General features: G+C 37.5%; 1 protein-coding gene across 5 annotated transcripts in view; it reads right to left on the minus strand.

Moving 5' to 3' along the window:
* The window catches only part of GRM7 (glutamate metabotropic receptor 7), an 888,658-nt gene that overhangs the window by 34,839 nt on the left and 828,441 nt on the right, over window positions 1–25,378 (minus strand). The window contains exon 10 of one of the 5 annotated variants that reach the window (XM_054482693.2): window positions 20,344–20,435. The exons of 1 other annotated variant lie outside the window; for it this stretch is intronic. In XM_054482693.2, the coding sequence (XP_054338668.1) occupies window positions 20,365–20,435 (71 nt within the window). In that variant the 3' untranslated portion in view covers window positions 20,344–20,364. Of the gene's footprint in view, window positions 1–15,493; window positions 15,762–20,343; window positions 20,436–20,591; window positions 22,299–25,378 lie in introns of those variants that run through there. 3 more of the 5 variants (XM_054482694.2, XM_063661813.1, XM_063661814.1) reach the window with 3 other exon arrangements.

Raw genomic sequence — 25,378 nt, forward strand, 5'->3', positions numbered from 1 at the left:
CTGAGGCCCAGTGAACTTCCCTGATTAGCAATACTCTGTGCATATTGTCACACAAAGATACAGGAAAGTAACATGTCTATGACTCCATGTGGACAGGACTCCACATTTGACACTTTGCTTGGACCCTGTCCCATGCACTTCCCTTGGTAGATTTTAATCTATATCCTTTCCCTGTAGTAAATTGTATTGTTACTATAACAGCTTTATTGAATTTTGTGAGTCCTTCTAAGCAAATTACCAAAACTTAGGGTAGTTTCAAAAAATCTTCTCCCCAAACTTGAAGTTGGGGATGGTCTTAGAGAGTGTTCCTTTTAAAGTTTGTAGCTTGCCTAAATTCTTCACACACATACAAACTACAACATTCTGCATAGGGTCATACATATAATATATAGTCAGATAGAGATATCTTTGTAAAGATCTCAAAATAGTTGGCCTTGTGTATTGGAGAAATTTCCCTCTACTCCATAGTATGGATAAATGATCAAAAATACAATCAACTGAATTTGGGCAATATGGCTCTATAAAGATACAACCAACCTACTTGTTTTTTCTATGTCTAGGGCTATAGAAGTCAATCTGAGTACGTAGGTAAGCTCTGAGGTTCAAGTCAGTGGGATTTATTATGGGTGGTGAAGTGGAATTGAAAGTTAATTCATCTCCAGTGTTGTTGTTTTTACCTCTGATACATTGTCTCCTTCCACTTCTTTCCTTCTCTACCACCACCTCTGTAGTCAAAGCCAACATTGATACCTCAACTTATGAAATATTTCCAAGCTGAACTGTTGCATGTGGCAGCTAGAGTGATTTATTTTAGATACATAATTTAGATCATGGTACTCTTAAGTTCTCACCTTCTGTGATTAAAACTCTTAAATGTCCTCCCAATGCTCTTAGAATAAAGTCAAAACATTCCTGAACTGGTCTGCAAATATTGGTGCCACTTGATGCATATTAATTTCCCAGGCGTTTTCTTGAACCACACTTCCTGAGGCTCTCTTATCTCTAGTTACACTGGCCTTTCTTCGATCTTTGACATTTACCATACTCCCAAAGCATGGTCATTGCACAAGTTCTCTTTGCCTAGCTTTCCTATCCATTTTGTGTTTATTAATGCCTACACATTGTTCACACAAACCTTTGTTTTAAGAAAGCTGCTTTTGATCTCTGTAGCTTTGTTTCATAATTCCCTCTACTTCTTATTCAGAGGTTTTTCACAGTTGCAGTTTTGTATTTGTTATCAATTGGTAACCTATGTCCCTAGCAATGAGTGGTTTGGATTTGGGTGGATCCATGGTCCTGCACTTTTCACAATGACCTCATGCCATTTTGATGCAGGTAGGCTTCAGACTGGACTTTGTTTAGATAATGATTGTTGGGTAGGATGCTAGCAGCTGCCACTCTGAAATTTTAATTAGAATGAGTAATTGTAGAGTAAACATTGCCACCCAGAATAATCATTTGTATCTAAGAAGTTCTTTCAGATGTTTTGTGCCCTGGTTGATTTGTCCTGAGCATTTCTTTCAAAAAGCCCTTGACATTCAAGGAGGACATGGGTAGGAGAGTTGGCCAAGGTGAAGCCATTTTGGGCTTCAGGGCTTCAGTAATGTGTAGAGTATATGAGATACTGATCCCTCTAGACCTTGGCACAGCAAGTCAAGGCCTGGGGGGTAATCTTGCTTATCATGTCTAGCCACCACAAGCCTTGTCTGGTGTCTTAAAGGCTTCTCGAACAGAGAAGGAACTGGTGATTTGTCCCAGGTTTTCTATAGTTAAGCAGAACAATTAATGATATCCAGCTCTTGCCATTCTGCCATAAAGTGTGGCCAAGGAGGTTCTCTATCCACCTGGACATGAGGTTCAGTACATGTGTTCCACTGCCCAGGGTGGACAAGAGCCCTATGGAGCTCCAGGATATGCCCAGAGAGCCAGGCAGTTGGGGACATCAGGGAAAGATGGCTGGATGGGCATTCTGGCAGGTCTAGGTCCACGCTGCCAGTCCATATATTTGTGTTCACATGTATATTGAATACTTCTTTCTATTGTAACTGATGTACTCTTTTGGTAGCACCCTGGCTAGCTGCATGACAACAGTGCAATGTATTGCAATGTATTCAGCAAATTTAAATATCGTTATTTTAAAAATTAAAAAAAGCTTGGATAGGATTCAAAATTAATTCATATTATCAAAAGACATTTTAATATTACATTTTTTCAGTAAAAGAGAAGCTATTGGATTGTTCAAATGTAAATTCAACTGTTACACATTTCTGAATTGTAGAAAAAAATACTCGCAAACTTTTTATCATTCGCTCAATGTTTTTCATTTATATTATCTATAAAGAATTTGAAAAGAGTATCATCAAAAAGTCTTGACCAGGAATTTTTTTATAACTCTTTCATGCATATTAATTGATGTGAAATAGCTGTTCATGAAAGCAAGCCTGAGTTTTCTTTTAAAACGTCGAAAATACTAGGTTTTGAAGTTTGATACAAAATAAACACTCAACCTCTTTAAAACTTTTGAATTTAGTAATCATACTTAAATAACAAGTGATTTTTTTTCAGCAAGCTTTACATACATTTCCCCAAATCCTCTCCAGTTTAACCAGTGTGCTTTACCAATGTTATCATGTTTTATATGCACTAAGACATGAAAAATCACTGTTTGAATGGATGCATAGAACGGACAATCTATTAAGTCTATTTTGTGTGCTGGTCAGTGGAACCCAGCAGAAATGATGGATGGGTTTAGAAATTGGCTGCAAGGAACAAGGGCTTCTTATTTTGGAGACAAGATAGTATGAAGGAACAGTTTCATTTTGACAACAGCTTATAGGTAATCATTTTTGAAAATGAATTTTGTATGTGGCCTCAACATACAGAATTTTGGTGCAAGCTTTATGAAAAGCCGTGTGACCTTAGTAACTTATACAACCTCTCTAAGCCTCCATTTCTGCAGGTATCAGATATATAACAACTAGCTCAAGGGTAATTGTCAAGCATGAATGAATTATCTTTGTAAAATGCTCAGTATAGCACCTATGCTTAGTAAGCAAATGGGAAAGACTGGGCCGGATGGTAGTAGATTCCCTGTCACTAGAAGTATTCAAGCATATTATGGAAGATCACATTTTTAGATTGGCACAATTACAATAAAATCTTTAATAACCCTAAGATCCCCTGTAGAGCTGAAACTCCCAGATTGGAAGTGGCAGAGCCATCTCTAGAATAAACATCACAGCCCAGGGTGTAGGCCATCCACCAGATTTAAAAAAAAAAGTCTTAATGTGAAATCTTTCAATGAACCCTCATAAGAATTTTTTAGTAAGAACGTCGATGAGGACCCTTGTCTTTCTTAAGAAAGAACTTACAGTAGCATGCATTGGACTTACTTGGGGGGTGGTTAAAACACAGATTAATGGATCTCAGCCCCAGAGTTTCTGATTCAGCAGGTCTGGAGTGGGGTCCCAAAATTTGCATTATTAATAAGTTTCCAGACATTGCCGATGCTTCTGGTCCTAAGATCAGAGTTGAGAACATTAGAGCAAAGCTACATTGGAGCAATGCTTCTCAGTTCTAGCTGACATTAGATTCACCTGGGGAGATATTTAAACTTATAGCTATATGGAAACTTACCCTAAACCAATTACATAGAATCCTGGGTGACAGAGCCCAGGCACGGGTGTATGTTAAAAGGTGTCCAAGTGATTCAAATGAGCAGTCAGTACTGAGAACCATAGAGAATATCCATATTTTAGCTAGTAATCATCTTGCCACTACATCCTAATGTTGGATTAATTTTTTCATTAGTTTTTGTTATGACTATCTCCTCTGTATTTCAGTGTATTTTTTAAAATGTCACAGTGACATTTGAAAAAAGTGTTTTTGTACTCTGAGACTGTTCCAGTAAGTTGCATCCCATCCTCTTCCTAATTATTCAAGAGCTGACTTACTTTTAGCAATTAGATGAAAATCTGTAGCCTGTAATTAAGATCAGTATATATGACAGTGCAAATGGAGTTTGAATATTTTATTATTTATGCTTTTATTATTTTAAGTGTTTCAAATCATTGTACTTATAAGAATAACTTAAAGCATCTTTTAAATGAAATTATAACTTGCAGTATATTTTGTTTTCTAAGACAGAAACACTTTTAGATAACAATAGCCAATTGAATTGCATCAAGTTTTCATATTTAAATCTTAGTGTAGTTATATAATGGCTCTTTGAAGCCAGATTCAAATGTTTATGACTAGTGGACTCACACCTGCCACAGGGGTTAGGTTTTTAAATCAGCATGCATGGCAAAGGTTATACATAGTCAAAATTTTCTTTCAGAATCCTTTAAATCTATATTATCCAGACTGTGCTCCAAAGACCAGCAACATGGGCATCACTCAGGAGACTGTGAAAAATGTGGAGTCTCCACAACTTATTGAATCTACACCCACAGTTTAACAAGATTCTTGGGTGATGGTATGGACATTAAAATTTGAGAAGCATTGCCTTAAATTATTCATTAATCGCTAAGGCCTGAGACTTCAGTAGCTGAAGAGCCCACAATTATTTACTCAGTTTCTGTTTGCAGTTTTGTTGAGGCTTCATTTTTCCTTTTGAAGTGGAGGTCTGCCTCTAGGTTGAACAAGGAAAGTAGGAAGAAGAATTTTTTTCTTTACTTCCTTCCCTGCTCCCTCCCTGTTCTTCCACACAGACTTCATGTGGTCCAATGCATGTTAGCTGAAAATGCATGCATTGAAACTCCATTGTATTTTATATGATAATGTAAAAAATGGATTGCCTATCTACCATAGGCTTGGTGACGAAGATGCAATGGCAAAGAGGAAAAAACGGTTCCCACTGTCATGAAGCTTAGTGTCTAAAAATGTCTAATTGAAGATCATCAGTGATTAGCAGGTTTTCAATGCATGAAGGATACTGTGTTCTGTTCAACTTAGTGTTCAGTTTCCAAATCTCTAGTGAAGACCATCTTCTCTTAGGAATCCCTGTGAACTGACCATCCACAGGGAGTTTTCTGAGTGAAGCTCCTACCATCCTACCACCAGTTTAATTACCCTCCTTCAATTCTTACTGAGGCCTGAAGGGATGACTTGAAATAAAGGCGGCCAGGCGCAGTGGCTCACGCCTGTAATCCCAGCACTTTGGGAGGCCGAGGCGGGTGGATCACCAGGTCAGGAGATCAAGACCATCCTGGCTAACATGGTGAAACCCCGTCTCCACTAAAAAATACAACAAAAATCAGCCGGGCGTGGTGGTGTACGCCTGTAGTCCCAGCTACTCAGGAGGCTGAGGCAGGAGAATGGCATGAACCCAGGAGACGGAGCTTGTAGTGAGCCGAGATTGTGCCACTGCACTTCAGCCTGGGTGACAGAGTGAGATTCCGTCTCAAAAAAAAGAAAGAAAGGCAACCACAGGTATCTTCCGTATGAGCTTCCAAAACCAGGCCTCTAGTGGCCAAGGAGAATTAATGGCATTGGGAAAGAAAAGCATCTTTGGAGACAGACTGGGCAGCCTGCCAACAAGGTCCCCTGTATCATTATGCCAGAGCTTCTCACTCATGCCCAATCCCAAGCATGTCTCAGTATGCTGGCGGTACCAATTCCACATCTTATATCGGCAATCTCCAAATATTCTAAACAATTTCATGCATCTGTTCCCTGGGGGAAAGGGTAAAAAGGGCTTCATTTTTCACTGCCCTCATAGGATTTTATTGATTCCACTTTCTGGATGCTTGCTTTCTGTTAACAACTATCTTGAAGAAGAAAGTTTTTCACTTATGAAGGGAAGGAAAGAATGACCTGTGAGATGAGGACTGATCACCTAATCCTATGATCTGAATTTCTTTCTTACCTCTTAAAACTATTTACATTCCTGCCAGCTGCTGGCTGTCCTTAAAATGCCGCAAGATACTTGTAAGTGTCCTTTTTTCCCCTAACAATGCGTGGCAGATGTTTGGGGTTTCATGTCTTTAAATGCCTTTCATCAGTGCAGAAACTTCATTTCCTGGTGGCTGTTATCCCCATACAATGGCTGTTGTATAATGATTTATTGTGTTTAATCAGAAATTACAACTTGTTTCTGAATAAAAGGAACAAGGCACATATTACAGGATATTTATGACTAAATCTATTTACTATTTATGAAGAATCTAAAAGCTTAGCAATAGCCTTCAAAGACAAACTGTCAAGCTTGAAAAAAACTCCAGCTGTTTGAGATTTCAAATCCTTAGCAGAATGACTGATCTATACTGAGGCACTCTATTGGAGTATCTTTTTTAAAACAAAGCTGTTGAAGACAATTTTCTCTGTTATGTATTTTCTTTACTACAATGCAAGCTAAGAGCTTGGTGGCATTCCCAGGAGAAATGCTGATGCTGAGATGCTTGGATCCTACAATTCCAGCTTCCACTGTCCTTCTGGCTGTCATTGAGACCAGAGAGATGTGTTGTTGGGAGAGGGAGGCAGGTTTCTGACTTGAGTTCAGGGACATCCACTGAGTCGCGGGGATGTGCCCTTGTTGAAAGCAGGTTGTTGTCTTATCTGAATACAGAAGAAATTTCTAAGAGGTTCCAAAGGAGATCTGATCTCCCAAAAGTCCTAGATGATTCTGCTAAATGCTAGTTGAGAAGGGGCACCAATTTCTGAGTATCAGCTACGTATCAGATCACATCCTGGGATGTTATCTTGTGCCATCTCACCCAGTCTTGAAAAAACTTGCTTACAGAGGGTACTGTATCCCTGTGTTGACAGATGAGGCAGCTTAGTTGGGAAGATGTTTGTTTTAGAGTTATGCCAGGTCCAACTCCAAAGCCTGTAACTCTGACCCTAGGCTGGCTCTCCAGTCAAAGATGCCTCACTTCTTCTGGGATCAGATAACTTTTGTTAAGCAATCAAGTTATTTTTTTTAAGAAAAAATTGTATCTTCAAAACTATAAATAAAGTTGGTTAGAAGCTTGGAACTGCACTAGATTCAAAATGCTCATAGTCGTCTTATAAAGAGGGCTAAGAAAATAATTCTTTGTAATCCTTCCCAATGACATGATAAAAAACCCATTAGGAGCCAAAGTAAGTAGCAGAAAAGAAAAAAAATATGCTAATTTTTGAAAATGGATGAATTTCATGATTAGATCAGTGTTGTCTACTCACCAGCAGACGTACAGTTCAAATTAGATCCATTCGAACCATACATTTTCAAATTTAAAAAACTGTTTCATAAAAGTAACTTGTTTATTATAGAATCTAGGAAGTACATAGGCTTTTCCTTTCCTGATTATAAGAACTACTCTAAATACATATCCCCTTGGTTTGAAATGTGTATGTAGAGAGTTGAAGGAAGAATACTTCTATTTTTTCCCATTGTCACCAACTGTCTAGTAAATATTCCTGTAGAGATGTCCTCTCTAAAGTTTATGTAATTATGTTCACATTTACAGGTGACCTGGGGTCTGATGACAGAGCTTTTTCAGAAAACTAGGTAGTCAGTTTTTCCCTAGATATAGAATCTTTCTTACCTGAAATCAAACTTTGAGTTTTGAGCTTTCAGGTCAGGATTGACTGTAACCCAGGGACCACTAAGGTGAAGTGGTTGCCTCAACTTTTGCACTGTTCTGAGAGATTACCCTTTGCTATCTGTAGCTTTGAGATTTTTGAGCATAGATTTTTATAAAGTCTGCAGATATATCCTGTTCCTAAGCTAAGATGTCAAAAGCGTGTAGAGTCTCTGAAAATACTTCCCGCCCCAGTGTTTCTGCATATGATCTTTTCTGCTACTCCTCGGTTGTAAAACCCTAATTGACATCTTTATATAGAGTACATTCCCATAGCTTTCAGAAGAGAATTTGGGAATATTCACAGCTGAGTTCTAGTTGTTTTTTCTGCTCTTCTCCAGGCTTACCCATCATATAGTAGCCCAGGGGTACTTAACTGAGAGTAATTGTACCCTCAGAAAACATTAGGCAATTTCTGGAGATGTCTTTGATGGTCAGCATTGGGGTGGAAGTCAAAGATGTTGCTAAACATCCTAAGATGCAGAGGACAGCCCACTGCAACAAGAATTGTCCAGGCCCACATGTCAGTAATGCCATGGTTGAAAAGGCCTGTGGTTTAGCTGTACTGGAAAACAGACCTTCCACCAACACACCATGTACTTACCTACCACTGGGAGGTAGTCCATTGGTTAGAGCATGATCTCTGGGCCCAAACGGCCTGGGCTTATCTCCAAGATCGTCTACTTATCAGCTGTGTGACTTTGAGAAAATTATTTAAAATCTCTGTACCTCAGTTTCCTTATCTGTAAAAGGAACCTAATGATGTCTATCACATACAGTTGTATAATTAAATGAGTTAATACATATTAAGTACACAGAATAGTGGCTAGTGCATGGGAAGAACCCAATATGTGCCACACATCATGGCTGCCACTGCTGTTGCCACTTCATGCATTTGGACTTTATTGAGGATGATCCCTCTGCCCAGAACACTCTCTCCTATATTGCCTCATCTTTAAGCCATAGTCAGACTTTCCCCTTGCAAATGGCCCCCTTCAGTCCTCTTTACATACATCTAGCATAAGTCAATGTACAGTGCCTGGCAAAGAATAATTTGTTCTCCTTTCTCCTTTTAATTGCAAACTCTTGGAGGAGCTACAGCTTGCTCTATCTCAGCCTTCCATACAGAGTCCCTAACAAGAGTAACCACTCTAAATTAATAGCAAACTTTTCTTTCTTTTCAGACTTAATATAACCTTTTTAGTAAGCCTCACAAGACTATTTGTTTGAACACAAGAAGGTTGGTTTTAAATTGGGCATTTGCAGTGTCTTTATAACCCCTACAGTAATGGTGGAACCTCCTTAATAGTTGGCACTGAAAGCCAAAAGCTGAGTGAAAGTGCAGAGTGGAATGCTGTTTCCTGCCTCAGACACAAGACAGACACTCATCTTTAGCTATGCCAGCCTTCTGGCCTTGGGGAGATATGCACCATGAACTGCTATGTAGCGCTAATAATTCACTCCTCCTTTTAAAGCTGTCTGTCTTGATTGATTTCCCATTCTGGCTTGAGCTAGATAAGGTGACAAGTGGCGACTCGCTGCTGCTGATCATCTTTGAGTAGAAGAAACTAAAATAATTTGTATACTGCATTATAAATCTGAATCTTCTATCATGAGATAACTTTTGTTGTTCTCTCTTTGGCTTAAAATTAAATTTTTTAGTTCAAAAATATTACAGCTCTTTAATGAAGAAATGCTGAGGTATAAAGGGATCAGAATGGGTTCTAAAACTTCTGTCACTAATACCTTGGATCATTTTCTTAGCCTCTCTGAGCCTTACTTTAGGCTTTCTATAAATGAGGATAATGACACCTACCTCAGTGAGATACCCTGAAGATAAAAAAAGATGCTGAATTTGCAAGCACATAATAAAACAAAACTATAAAATGTTACATAAGGGCAAGTTGATTACAATAGTTAATTGATGATGATGTAATTTTTAAAAATTAGGTATATTTTTCTTTTTTGCCTATTTTATACTTCTGGACACAAACTCATTGATTCTGTTTTATTGAGAAGATTGAGAAGTCAATATTTTTTAAAAATGTATAGCTTGTATGCAAGTTCGTAGAAAGAAAGACATGGTTCTTTCTTTCTCAGTCCCTTATCTGGCCATTTAACAGCTTGAGTTCTGTCTGGAATGAGCACCTGAGATGCTGAGGGAGGTTTCCCTTTAGCTGTAGCGTATTCAACCCAATTGATAGAACCGGCCTGGAACTGGGATTAAATATCTTTTGCTGGCTCTTCTTACTAGCTTTCCATGCTAGTTTTAAATAAAAGCTCTCCTAATATATAAATTGATAGCAGAAACTCCTCTAGCTAATGTAAAACATTATTAACTGTTCATGATTCACATAAAACTTCTGATCGCTGAAAAATAGCCATCTTCAGTCCTTTGCCTGTATTGTTTTTTCCTTCTGAAACATTTACAAAGCAACTGCCAGACAATGTTGCCAAGGGCTAACCATGCACAGAAAAAAATAAGAGATGTCAATTTGACTTTTTAGAAAAAGAGAATTTTCCAGCTGACACCAGAATCTCAAAGTTGGCCAATCCAAGTGAAAAGTGCTTGGAAATGTTCTGTTTAAGGTTGGGTGAAGCCTCTGTTCATATCCTTGAATATTTAATTTGGCTTTTCTGTTACTAAGGAAACATGGCATGATGAGTGAATATGCACATTACTTCTATTTGGGTGGTGACTAAGAAAACCATCCTCCCTTAGATACAGGGCCTTACTGTAGTCATTCTCCATGTACTGACAACAAACAAACTTGCCATCTTGCCTCCTTTTCAAGAATTAGGTTCAACTATAGAATGAATGAATAGAAAGCATTATACATAGCTTGTGAAAGGAATTGGGGAAACCTTCTCAACTAAGAGAACATCATTTCTGGTAAACTATTTTTGTTACCTCACAGTATATGTTGTACACTCTACAATGTAAATGGCTTTTTACTAGAAGGTACAAAAGAAATGGGTCCAAACACTCTTGAGAGACGTATAGACGATTCTCATAAGCAATGGGGAGTATTAAGAACAGCAGGAACTCTTCTATAAAGGACGTTCTTATCTCTCTTTTTACCTTCTCTAAGCTGTGGCTCAGTGCTGTTTAACTTTTTGTGGTAATGGAAATGTTCTCTAACTTTGTGGTCCAATATGGGAGTTGCTAGGTATTGCACTCCCTAGGTATTGCTAGGTATGCACTCCCTAGGTATTGCTAGGTATGCACATTCTCAACAATGTGCCTGTTGAGAACCTGAAATGTGACTAGTGCAACTGAGAAGCCGAATGTTTAAAATTATTTAATTCTAATTAATTTAAATAGCCACAAGTATCCAGTGGCTACTGTATGGATTGACAACTATATGTCAGTTGATGATAGTCATTAAGGAGTAACAACAAATTATTTAGCATTCTATTACATGCCAATCACTGCTTTAAGCATCATGTCATATATATTAACTAATTTAATCCTAATAACTGCCCCATGCGGTAGTTACTAAGATTATACCAACTTTACAGATGAGAAAACTGATGCGCAGAGTAGGCAACATGGTCACATCACAATCTGGAGAATGACAAAGTTGGATTTAGAATCCAGGTATATGGGCTCCAGCATCTTTAGTCTTAACCTGGGCACTAGACTGCTTCTCCATAAGATCATGCTGATTTATTAACAACAATAGTTATTGAAGACTGTCCTGACCATTTTCACTACCTGATTGGGCAGAAACGCATAGAAAGCATAAATGAAGATTTAAAAATCATAATCTCTTTGAGGACTTCATGGCTAAAAAAAATGTAGACTTCCTCAGCTGAGTACCTTGAAATGATTGCATAAGATGTATCAACACACTTTGCCTACAAAAGGCCAGGCCTTGTGGCCGACTGAGTGCAGAAAAAAGGAATATTGACCCAGCTTCTTATTGAGTGTTGTCATGGAGATTCAGCTTTAAACAAAGGTGATGCTATGTTTTTCTGCTCCAGTAACAGAGCTCAGCAATTAATTTCAGCTTTATTTGGTCTGCAACACCAGTCTGGAGAGTCTCTTGAGAGAGGACCTTGACATAGCTTCTCACAGTGCTAGCCTACAGAGGGGTGACTTCTTGGGGACATGGTAGATGCCACTTGTGCAATAAACCCAAATAACTTTTCAAAAATCAATCATTTTAATACCATGAAAAACACTTTGCTCTGTAAGTGATCACCATCACATCAATGCCGTATTGCATGTGTTTCTTATCAAGGACAATTTAAAAAATAAGACTGTTTCCCAAACCTGGATGTGCATCAGAATCACTGGGAAGCTTGTTAAATACATGTGACCTTTTGATGCCCACCAGGTTAGGGGAACAAATGATTTAAATTAGACCGAAGTATAAACTGAAATGTACTTTAGAAGGTTTGTTTTTGGCAAATTTTCTGCCATACATAGGACTTTTTAAAATTGGTCATTGGCGTTTCCTTAAATATCTGAGTACTAACAGGTACTAATTTTTAAACCATGATGGTGAAAATGTTGAATGTATTTATGCCTAGAGTCAGGAAATATGCGTTGTGTTATGAAATTAAATGAAAACTAAGTATGTTTAAATGTGATTTCCCAGATAGCTCATTTGACAATACAGTGAAATTTTGGCTTTAAGGCACCATTGCTCCAAAAATGATCAATACTAAATAGGTTGAAGACAAGACAGGTGATGTATTGATATTTCAAGATGCAAAATCCTGCAGGTTGTTCCAAACAAAAATTAGATGCAGATGGATTGCTTGACATTCTTAAACTTTATTATGTGTGGTACAGGAAGACAATGGGTACAAGAGACCAAATAGAAGAATATCAGATGGGAATCTCCAAAATCCTTTCCTAGAGGAAATAGAAACAGAAAATCCAGTTAATTTGAGATGACACCATCACAACACTGATGGTTAACATTTGAATTGCTATTGTGCTAAATTCTGATCTAAGCCCTTTACCTTTATTTATTTCTCACTACTACCATATGAGGTTATATTTTGCAGATGAGGAAATTTAGACACAGAAAGATGATCTTTTCTAAAGAGTCAGCATTTTCTTGCTTGGCATTAATGATAAAGTTTCACCTACTGATCCCTTATTTGATTTTCTTTTCCTGTAAATGGGAATGGGTCAGAACCCCCCATGAATGCTACTTTTCCTGCATTCTTGACCCAGAAAAGACTGAGAATCCAGTACTCAGAAAGAGACTGCCTTTTCAGTATTGCATCACAGTAGATCACAGTAGATCACAGTAGGGATCTCTTCATCATTTGGTATCATTGATGTCTTCCTTAAATGAAGCTCCTAGACAAGATTCTAGTGGGCCATGATCTCAAGTCATGTTTAGTGCAATTTCCTTAATTATGTTGGACTATTAAGAGGATGTTGCTGGCATGTGATGAGAACTACCCACGACTAAACTCATGCAAACAGGATAAGGTCTCTTTCATTCATTAAGTTCATTGGTGGGCTGGGTAGCAAACCTTCCTTAGGACACTTAGAAGGACAGATACTTGCCTCAGACAATCACTTGACTAGATGCCAGTGCAGATGGTCAGTTGCAGTTGCACTTCTCACCTGAATGAAAACAATAGCTCAAGTCTCAGTCTGGACTTTGGCAAACCACGGGAAATTAAATGCAAATGAAATTTGCAAACATTACAAAAATGAGGGAAAGAGGAATTAAAGTCCAAGAACAAAAATGGAGCATTTTTCATACTAACCCTAGGAGGCCAGCTTAATCAAATTTTCAGCTCAGACTGATAATGACCCTGGTGGCCAGTTTCTTTATAGAGCTTTGCTATGGCAAAAGCAGAGAGAGAAGCAGGTGATGAAGGGGTGGGGGGAATTAGCTTTTCACATTTTTGTTCCAGGGAATTGCCATTTTTTAATGCTAGCAAATCTTCTGAGTTTAATTACCTTTGCTCATGTTTCCATGCCAAACTTGATTACCTTAAGCAGAGGTGAGTCTGCTTATAACCATCTGTATATGAAGACTCATGGTTTGAACTCTGAATGGCTAAACTTCACTCAGGATGACCAGTAGATGTCAAATATGATCATCAATGGATTTCAATGAATTATGAGAATTAAACATTTCCAGTCCTAGCAGACCATGCTCTTTGTATAACAGGAACTACAGTGTTTAAATTTTTAGACCATCAAAAAAAATCCAAGAGGAAGTGAAATTATATCCAATGGTCTTTGCAATACCATAAAGAAAAGAAAAAAAAGAAAAAAAAAAAAAGAAAGAAAGATGCATCTCACTCCACAGTGGCCCTGAAGTCAGATTATGTTTCCCTCCTTGAAACCCTGGAGGACCTATCTAATCTTTAGCAAACTGAGGGCCTCTAGAATCAACTTATGAGAAGAAGAAGTGCTGATGAGATAGATGATGTAGACTGAGACATTTTACCTCATTCAATCCCATTTCAGAAAAATTCATTAGAAAGACCTCTGGCCACAAGACCTGAGTACAGGTGTCTACTCTGCCATTCGTTGGTGTGTTACTAGGAAGTTAATTCACTGCTCTAAGTCAGTTTCGCTACCTGTCAATAAGACCTGCCTCAATGGATAGTTGAGTACATTCTAAACTTTGCAGCAATAGTGAAAATATGGTGAAAATTTCTAATATTGTTATTAAATTGCAGCAAATGATCATGATAGGCCCTTTGAAGACTGAGATGAATGAGTCTGGCCCTCCGGGGTGGTCCCATATTTAATATAAGTGCAATAAAAGCCAAACTTCAAAGTATCAAGGAAGATCTCTGAGAAGTTTTGTTAACTGATTTTTTGGTAGGATCCCAGCTTCTAAAGGAAACCAAATGTGTTTTCACAAGCTAAAATTAAGGGAATCTGTCCTACTCAGTCATCATTCTATCACTCAAGACATACCCCAGAACTATTATTTGTATTTAAAATACTCTTCAGCTTGCCAGCTGGCCAGGAGCTACCTGTCGAAGTTAATCACATGTAGTGGTTCATATATCAGGTGGTATGAGCCTATCTGTCCCATAGCAGCTTTGCTGAGTTACTGATAGCCTTCTCTCTCAATTTCACCAAGCCAAAAGACTACTAATGATGCATCAAAAGGCCACAGTAAACTATCTTGAAAATAGAGATTGTTGTACCTAGAGAAAAGGTTGCCTGACTTTATCGGCAATCCTAGATATCATGACTTCCAACTCTGAGAGTTTATGATAGACAAAAACGTAACCAAAACAAAAAAGAGAAAGGAAAGCCAATTAAAATAAAACACAGGGCCGGGCATGGTGGCTCACACCTGTAATCCCAGCACTTTGGGAGGCCGAGGTGGGCGGATCACGAGGTCAGGAGTTCGAGACCAGCCTGACAAACATGGTGAAACCCCATCTCCACTAAAAATACAAAAATTAGCCAGGTGTGGTGGCACATGCCTGTAATCCCAGCTACTCGGGAGGCTGAGGCAGGAGAATCACTTGAACCCAGGAGGCAGACGTTGCAGTGAGCCGAGATTGCGCCATTGCACTCCTGGCTGGGTGACAGGGCGAGACTCCATCTCAAATAAATAAATAAACAAAATAAAATTAAAAAAAACAGATGAGCAGAGACCAACGATGTTATCTTATGTACCCTGACATATGCACAGTCAGCCCTTCAAAACAGGGCTTTCATATACAGAATCTCATGCCACCTCTATGGTACCTCATCAAGATTAACTTATTTCCATCTTATTAAAGAGGAAACAGGATTGAAACTTATCCACAATCAGAGATCCATTAAGTGATGAAGCTTATGCTACCCCAAGTATCAGAGCCAGGATGGGACTCCCAGTCCAGTTTTTCTTACTCTTGACCAGAGAAAAAGATAGCACATGCAAGGTTATAACCAATACTTGGACCAACACTTACGGAAAATGGAGTTGCTGATCCATGTCATGTTTTCCTAAGTGTTGGGTCAGCTCAGGAAGAACAAGCTTTGGAAATGTTATCTCAATCCTCTTTCTGCAAGCTGAGGTCCTCAGAGGTTACTATGAAAGAGGACAGAGATATAAAGGGAATTGAAAACTAATCTTCAACTTGAAAAAAAAATGAGAATAGTCATTTAGATCATAGAGAGAAATAATGATTACCTTTGATTCCTAGAGAAAGTTAATTTAAAGTGTAATCCAAGTTCCACTGTACAGCCAAAAAAAAAATCTGCAAAGTTGAGATACATCTTTAGTAGATGGAAACGAGTCACAAGGGTCACCTCTTTTGAATATTGGGAAGATGCTCATTCACAATAATTGGGGAAAAGAAAGATTTTGGAGATTAACTGACCTTGGTTTAGGATACACAGTGTTTTTTAAATGCAAATGATATTTGGTATCACGATAAAGACAAAATCTGTCCTGAATAACAGTCTCTAAGGAAATGCACTCAATAGTCAGAAAACCACCAGTTTGATTGCTTATGTTTTTGTGTTTACCAAATAAGAATCTATAACTATTTAAAGCAAGTCCTTAGGATCCATGTCTAGTGGAATCTTTCAAGTTCATGTGCACTTTGAAAGTATAGATATCTGTGGCCCATGAAATAAAATAGGCATAAAACTTCATTGGTTTATAAATGGGTTTAGCAGAAGAAAAGAAATTAATTACACAAGCTGAGATGCAGCACTGACACCCATTTTAGGAGCTGTACATTACAACTACACCATATTTTTGAAACCTGTGACATCATGTTTATACATTGTATTTTTAGGGTGGTCTTTGTGACCTTAGAGGCTTTATCTGGAAGAATATAAATCCACCTGCTGAGGCTGTAGACTTATTATTGTTTTTATTTTTACAATATTTATTATTATTGCTACCATATATTCACTTATAAATGTTTACTGTGCATCTACCGACTTCTAGGTAATAGGAGCCTTTGGTATGGGAAGTATTGTGCTCCACTCATTCCAAGCACATTTTCTCACAGCCTAGTACTTACTAGCCCTTGTACGTAAAGGCACAAAGACAAAGGAAACTCAGTCTTTCTACCCTCAGGCTGCTTCCTGCATTTAATTCCCTAAAAGTACATGCCTCAAAACCCAATAGCCTCACAGAACTTCTTTCTAGTACCAGAACATGTCATATTCTCTTGTACTCCAGGTTCTTTGTGTATACTTTCCCCTACCTTGAGTGCCTTTCCTTTTATGGCTGCCTGGAGCCCTTTATCTTTTAAGAACAGCTCAAGCAAAACATCCCGGGTGATGGTCTCCACCTGTAGCTTGATGACACTTGGTACATACCTTGAGGAAGAGCCCTTGTCACCTTTGAGTCTATTACTTACCTTCGAGTCTTCCATCAGATCTGAACTCCCTGAAGGCATTGTCCCCTCCTGTCCCCCACTCCTAGTCAGTTCATGGATGGCCCAGAGGAGAGGTGCTTGGCAAATATTTCTTTGATTGACTCAATTTAAGGATACTCAGTAAAAAATCTTGACCAGATAGGGCAGTGCAATACATATATGTAAAACTTGACATAGTTTTTGTGACTTTGAGGTATGATGTGTACATTTCTTTTATGCAAGGAATGAGAGAAGTAGTAGCCATGTAAACATTCATCCAGTTCTTTAAGTTGAACTCCAGTTGCAGAACCAAGACGGGAGATATTAATTGGATTTTGAAGATATGCTGAGATATCAAACCTTGGTGAGAGAAATGATGGTGTCTCACAGACCTCTTAGGCAGAGAGAAATATGCCAAAAAGATTTATAGCTGCATTTATTCCCAAGGTGATTCAGTGTCAAAGGTCAGATAACATATATTCTTTGCTGTATTTATAGTGTTTCAAAGTGAATTTTAAGTGGAGGTGGTCTCCAGTTACAGCAGAGATATCACATTGAATGTTAAAGAGGGAAAGTCCCAACATGATATGAAAACTTGCACTGCACAGTTCCAAAAAGCTTAAAATTGCCAAATAATCCCATTCATTACAAGAAACCAAATATGATTTTTATAATATCATTCAATAATGGATGTCAATAATATAATTCATGTGTTTGGCATTCTCGCAAGGCTTAATTATACTCTCAAAGTTTTTTTCATCAAAATACCATCCTAGGGTGTGAAAATTTACCTCCTAACAAAACTTATTTCCTGACCCGGTCATGGTGATGATGCCAGATTAATTGTGCTTTTTATTTTGTACCTAATTGCATTTCAACATAAATGTCATTAGGTTGATAACACTTTGCAGAGTTTTAAAATTTATAAATATTCATGTAAAGGATGCAGAAAGTATTGATTCTGCTGATGCCTGGCTGAGAGTGTTTGTCACATGAGAGTGCTTTTAAACAGTGGCATGTTATGGAATGCATTTTCAAACCAGGCTTAGGTTATGTTCCATCTGAATTTGAACCTACTTCCTTCAAATCCCTATAAGCAAATATTTGATTTGCTGTAAACGGTGTGGCTTTGTTGGGACATGATGCCTGACACTAAGTTTTAATAGCACAGTAACATGAAAGTTTACTCTTGAATCTGTGGTTTTCTTTTTACTGTCTTGTCTACCTGAAAGCAAGCACTTAGAAATGGATTTGAACGCATAACATTAAGAGACTTCTTTCATTGCCCTCCCAAGTTTACTAGTCTCATTATTGACCTGAACAAGTAAATCACCTGTTCTTTGAATTAATGTAACTTAAACTAACTTATATCCCCAATTATTTTGAAGCAGTTCTACAAAATGTTGATCATTAGTTTTTAAAGTCACATTTAAATTGGTCAGAAAAGGAGACCAAATACAATTATTATTTGTATTTGGAATACCATTGCGAAAACAAAGACGGGAAGAAATAGAATAATAAACTAATAAAAGCCCTATGATATTGACATAGGAAACAGACCAGTCCACATTATTAAGCAATTATTCCCCTCCCATGATGTGACCTCATTGCTTTCTCTCATCAAAATCTTTGAAGTAAGACAATTCTAGCTACAAGTTTGAATTTACTTCTAATCTGTATATCCTAAAAATGTTTTTTAACCAAAAGGTAGGCTTAAAATATTTTCATCTGACTCCCTTTAAACCCAAAGGCATCAACTTAGATAGGAGCAAAAGAATTTTTAATGGATTGAGATTAAATCTATCATTTTTACCCAGGGAAAATTCCTTCTTATTTATTCTCAGTCAGTCTCATGTAAAAAGACTATTAAGGTGTTGAGCTCCAGTGTTTTGACAAGCACTTGTACTACAAAAAAACTTGAAATCTCACTGGAATACAGTTACATATTCACTGGGAGGAAAGAATGGCCTATTTAAAAACTAGGACAGATCATGTTGATAGGGAAAAAGGAAATACCTATGTGAAAAATATACCCTAAATTAAAGACCAAGTTACTGGCACCCAACAACAGTCAACAGAAAACGTCATTACTCTTTGGAAGTACTCTTATGCTGTCTTACCATACTAAATGGATAAAAGAGAGAGAGAGCAAGAGTTTATTTATATTCAGAATACTATTACACAAACAAGGATGGGAAGAACCAGAACAGTGATCTGATAAAAGTCCCATGTTATCAATGTAAGAAACAGAAAGACCAGTCCACATTATTAAGCAATATTTTTCCCCTCCCGCGGTATGACCTCACTGCTTACTCTCTTGGAATCTCTCTAGAGAGAGGTCTCTCTATTATATAAGTACAATAGGAGGTTCAGAGAAAATCAAAAGAGAACATTTTACTCAAAGCCGCCACATGACTTTAATAACTTATTCCATGTTCTCTACTGTATATTTTCCCATAGTTTGGAATGCCCTGTTCCACGTGGATGAGGATGCTTGCCATGGCAAGTGTTGTTTTCCACTGTCATGTAATATTGCTTAGGCTGAAACAGGGTGATGATAATATCCTTTCAGAGTATATTTTCTTTAGTGAGAGCCTAAAGCAATACAAAAGCATCTGTGGTGAATCCATTATTATTCTTATGCCAGCCCACTCATGTGGCCAGTTCACACATCACACAATACATCATCATTTTCTCTAACCTATTTATTTGAACACCTGTGGCATTTATTGGTATTTCTTGGGTATAACCAATGTTGAAACTAATCTTTACACCCTTATGGTCTTTCATTGACCCTTTTTCTGCTTTTGCGTGATGACTAAAGTTGGTTCAGTGTTTCTCAAAGGCAGAACTATGAGCCACAAATCATCATCAACATATTATCAATCCCAGCCTGTAAACCTATTTATTTTCTGCAGAGAAGGAACCAAGACAACTTTGAATTAAAGATGGTAAAGCCATTTGTTGCTATTTCAATGGATACTTTTTTAGGAATATGTACACTTCTTTGAATGTATTTAGTAAAAATAAACCGGAACAAACATTTTACTAGGTTTGCATTTACTAAGCATCCCCCTTCTCTCCTTGTAGGTTTTCCACATTGCCTTCTAAACCCACAGTAGGAAATCATATATTGAGAAATATTGAGAAATAGTTTTTTACCACTGGTAGTTTTAAAGTAGAGCATGTGTCAGAATGACCAGCAACAGTTCTCTGCAATTACTGGCTAGCTGTTCAGGAAGACAAAATGTGTATTTACTCATAAACACGTTCTTGAGAAAATTAAGCAGGCATATGACCAATGGCAGCTGCTGGCACTAAGCTTATCAAATCGATCATCTTTGAAAACTCATTTCTTCCTATAGATATATTTTCAGGTAATCATGCACAGTTTCCATGGAAACATTTCTAATTCTCATTGGAGACAAGAACACATAAATAAATAAGAATTAGATTGTTTTCTTACCTTTGGGAAAGCAGTCAAAAGCTATACTGTTGGTGGGATAGTGTACCAAGTAACAGACTTTTGTACACTCTTTCTTACTGGTGGTATACAGTCTACAGGAAAAGTAAATATATAGGTATGTAAAAAATAAATGTGCACACAATATTACTTTTTATTATTATCATTTTCCTTTTGGGAAAAGGCTGCGATAGAGACCATACACATCATGCCCACTCTTTTGGTGGGTTCAATAGCCTTTGGTAGACCAGGTCACCTCAATTCAGGTACCTCTGAACATGGGAGTACTGGTGCCTCTTGAGTTAAGGGAGTTGGGTTTTACTTGCTTGAGTTGGAACAGCTGAGGGAACCAGCCCAAACATAATTTATCTATCTGCTCAGAGCATTATTTTCTTCTTCTTGCCAGCTCTTTTTTCTCAGCCTAGTCCAGTCATGCTGTCCAGCCTGTGCGGTTAGTCCAAGAGGATGAAACAAGTAACATAATGTTGAGAATGTTAGGGATCCAAACAAATGGAGAAGCAAAACAAAACAAGAACCATAACAAATTAACACAGCACAGAAGTATGTTCTAGAATTTTCTAGGCACCATTATTTGTGTAGTTTTGGTGCCCACATCCATTTTCCAACAGTCTGAATTCTTTTTCTTTTTTTTTTTTAAATAACATACCTCCTTATATTGACAGTCCTAGTTTATGTAACAAATTTATTTTGTTGAGAACAGCACAAATTGTTATTTATGTATTTTCCTTATTGTAGATGCAAATATGGTAGCACAAGAAAAACACCATCAGAATACAATTCCATATCTTATTTTGTATTTTAGGTACAAACTGTTATTCTTCTAACATGTGCTTCATCATACAACGTGTTAATTGGCTTAAACCAGTCTTTTAGGTAGTCTATGTCCAGTCTCTATCCCAGAGTGAGTTCATCAGTCATACATCTCCACATCCAAGAAAAGGGTGTGTCCCTCGCTGTCCACCCGCCTGCCATCTCTAGTTGCTGCTGACCTGCCAGAGTAAACTCTCTGTATCTAGCTAAGGTCCTTGAAGTATTTCTCTGCACGGCTTGCAGAGCATTAGCTTAGAAAATGGATGGTAGCTTAAGAGAAAGGTAGCTTAGGGCCAGGCCTCTCTTCACTGTGATCTTTTACCAAAGAAAGCATGAGAGCCAAAGACAATTTACAGAACATCTTCTGGTTGATACCAGTCCAGGTGAAGAAGGCTGCAGTTCTTATCCACCCATCTCAATAAAGCCATGCTGCCTCTTAGTTAATATTATCCATCCAACTTGAAAAGGATCGTTGTGGCCATCAATAAGCCATGGCCCAAGCACAACCATGGCATCTTGTTTATCTGGCATCTACAAGTTTGCCATGAACATACATCTGCCAAGTGAACTGTAGAAAGTGCAGGGAAACATGCCAAATTCAGGATGTGGGTGGGAGAAACAGTTTGAGGTGCCCTTCTTCTTAGACAGGAATGTGAGAAGGCATCATCATGGCCAGATATAAAGCTATCCAAATGAGGCCAGGTTCTTTTAAACTTTTAGCAATGGAAGTCTTATTTGCATAAATAAAATTTAGTAAGTAGCTGAGCTACAGCCCTATGCCCTCTGAGCTTGCTATTTTTCAATCTAAGTGCAGAGACCAGCAAGCATTGGCCCAACTCTGAATATCTAATATGCCAGCAGTGCACAGATAAATTGAAATTTTGAGATTTACTTTTTGTTTATTCCACACGTAATGGAGTTTTTCTTTCATACAATGGACTGTTAGCTAAGGAAGCAAACTAAGAGGATAATTGTATTTCTTGAGGAAAAAATATGGTAGTATAAATGTCTTCCCATATTAAGTCAGCAAGCAAATTCATTTTTATGTAGACATGTAGTTGCAATGTGGAGTTGGATGAGTAGAAGCATGCATGCACCAGATGGCAAACTGCAATGATGGAGCAGAGCTGTTAAAAATGAAAACACTGAAGATTGAAATACATTGAGACTAAGTGTTTAGAGCAACAATGAATAAGAGGACATTTCTGTTCCACTATTTACTTTGTAGCTCATAGTATAAACTCTACTTCCTCTCAGACACCCTCCTTCAGAAAATATTGTACAGAATTTGCCCACTGGAGAGACAAATTCCTTTTTCAAGTGCATGAGTTATGTTTTTGTTTGTTTTTAACCAGTCAGCTTAAATTCAGAAAATAATGTCATTTATATCTGTTACCAAAGTTAAGATATTAGAGATAATTTTAGCTATATTTGGCATTAAACAGAATATTATAATGTTACCTAGTATAGCATAGTCATATCTGATTTTATTAATTGAATTTTTCACTATTGTTCTTTTCCTATATATATGCATTTTTGCATTGCTGCGGACTGGTTTTTCAAATGTCACTGCTGTCTGTGATGTTACTTTTTCCCTATTAGTGGCTTGTTTTGAGATCATTTTAAATGACTATTTGTATGTTTGTCTCATCTCAAATGTTTTATTTCTTTGAGTTGACTTTGTCCTAGATCAGTATCAGCGCTAAAACTTTCGGAGCTATATCCAATGTGGACTCAAATTGAGTTTCCTATAATAAAATTCTTGTCAATTTCTAGAGCTACACTGTCCAATACAGTAGCCTCAGCCACAAGTGTGTGCTTAAATTTAAATGCAATGTAAATAAAGTTTACTTAATTAAAATCTAAGTAAAATAACAAATGTATTTCTTCAGTTGAGTAGCCATATTTGAAGTGTTCAATAGCCACATGTGCTAGTGCTTACTCTGTTAGACAGCACACACATAAAACATGATCATCACTGCAGAAAGTACTGTTGGACAGCTTTTGTGCAGATAAGCTCTTTGGATTCTTTTTTGGGACCTTTGAGAGCTGGGTCATCAGAAACCCCAATGTTTGGAGGTACATGAATCTCCTCCTATGGTTTAGCAAATATCTAGTTAAGTTTTCATGGTGTTTTAGGGCGTGTCTACACAATAACAAAAGAGCTAAAGCAATTTTAAAAAATCTTTCCAACTGGTGGTGAGAAAAAGGCTCTATTTTATTTTATTTTTCTGAATTGTTTACCTTGGCTCTATGTAGACACTAGAACAACAACAAAAAACCAATGAAACTTTTTCAAGGAAAGAGATACCAAATGAAATCACTGGAATACAATTTCTGAATTAATCAGATGAGGCCTCTACCTGGGCAGCCTTCTTTGAGCTCTGGTTACTCCTGTCTTTGTAGACAAAACAAGCAATAATACGTTACAGTAAGTTTAAAGAATCTCCCACCAAACATCATTATATTCTGCATATACAAACGATATTACCAAATAAGGAAACCAAAAGCATAGTTCCTGCATTGGAATTTTGACATGCCATTCATATTCTAAGAAACAGAGGAGCAAAGAGAAACAAGCGTGGGTTGAAGAGTCAGACCTGGGTTTTAGTCCAACCTGTGCTGTTAACTACATGTGTGGCTTTGGTAATGTTACTTAATCTTGGGAAGCCAAGGTTTCCTCAGTAAAATAAGAATAACAATATCTATTCTATAGATCTACTGTGAGGAGTAAGTGAGACATTCCACACAAAGCATTATGCATAATGCCTATTTCAAAGAGTACTTTATGCAAGCATTAGCATTAATGTCAGTGTTAGCATTTTAACAACCAATGTCATACCCAAAAAAAGCCTCAATAAGGATTGCACCTCATCATTAAATAGCAACAGTAGTAATGTTTTTTGAAAGTTAATAATTCTTAAATAGCATAGTATTGAATTGTCTAAACTCAAAACTTCTAATTTCGTCTTTTTTCCCCAGTAAATATAGCCTTCCAATTATGTTTTCTGCTTATTGACTTTGAACAGTATCTAAATTGCATGTGTGTGTGTGTGTATGTGTACAAAAATAAAGCTGTTATTGGAATATTTGCAAGAAAAGGTTTTATGAAATGCAAATTTGACAAGACAACCTATAATAAAAAGCCGCTAATTATAAATATACAGATATATTTATCAATACAGGTATAGGTATAATAGATGCACACATATGTTCATAAAAATTCTTCTCTTTTTTTTTTTTTTTTTTTTTTGAGACAGAGTTTTGCTCTTGTTGCCCAGGCTGGAGTGCAATGGCGCGATCTCAGCTCACTGCAACCTCTGCCCTCCTGGGTTCAAGCAATTCTCCTGCCTCAGCCTCCTGAGTAGCTGGGATTACAGGCATGCGCAACCACGCCCGGCTAATTTTGTATTTTTAGTAGAGACGGGGTTTCTCCATTTTGGTCAGGCTGGTCTCGAACTCCCAACCTCAGGTGATCCGCCCACCTCATCCTCCCAAAGTACTGGGATTACAGGCATGAGCCACCACGCCCGGCCATAAATTCTTCTTTTGAGGATTTAGTTTTATCTACCCTGTGGTGTTTAATCTACACTTAACTGCACCTCTATATCTACTGTATCTTAATAAATTATGCTGAAACTTATTTCTAAGCAAAGCTTTTTGCCTCTTCAGGAAGGGAAGGATATTGATATTTAGTTGATATATAGTATTTCTCAATATAGTATTTTCTCAATATAGTATTTTATGATACACTTATGACATAGTTATTATCTCTTTTATACATAATTATGTTGAGTTTTAGAAAAACTCAGTGATTCTTAATGCCACATGGCTGGTAAATGGAGTGGTTTACATTCGAACCCAGGTATGTCTCAACCCAAAGCCTCTTCCTACGTCACAGTGAATGCCACAGCAAGTCACCATCCACTTGCCCTCCTCTCAATTGGCCAGTTGCTCTGGAGACACAACAGAGCCTATCATTCATTCTGTTCCTCCCTTCTCAGTATGTTCCTTTAGCCTTGTCCTAGGATCTCGTCTGTCAAAAAGTCAAACTGGAGCCCACAATGTTATTAATTAACCTTGTTACTTTGTCTACATATTTTCAAAGTATTTCACAACATTCACTCAACTATTCATAAATAGAGATAGGCCAAAATCACAGTTCTTTGTATAGTGTTTGTCAGGATCAAACCCAGTTGGCTTCTTG

Source organism: Pongo pygmaeus, chromosome 2 (genome assembly GCF_028885625.2).
Source record: "Pongo pygmaeus isolate AG05252 chromosome 2, NHGRI_mPonPyg2-v2.0_pri, whole genome shotgun sequence".
Taxonomy (NCBI): Eukaryota; Metazoa; Chordata; class Mammalia; order Primates; family Hominidae; genus Pongo; species Pongo pygmaeus.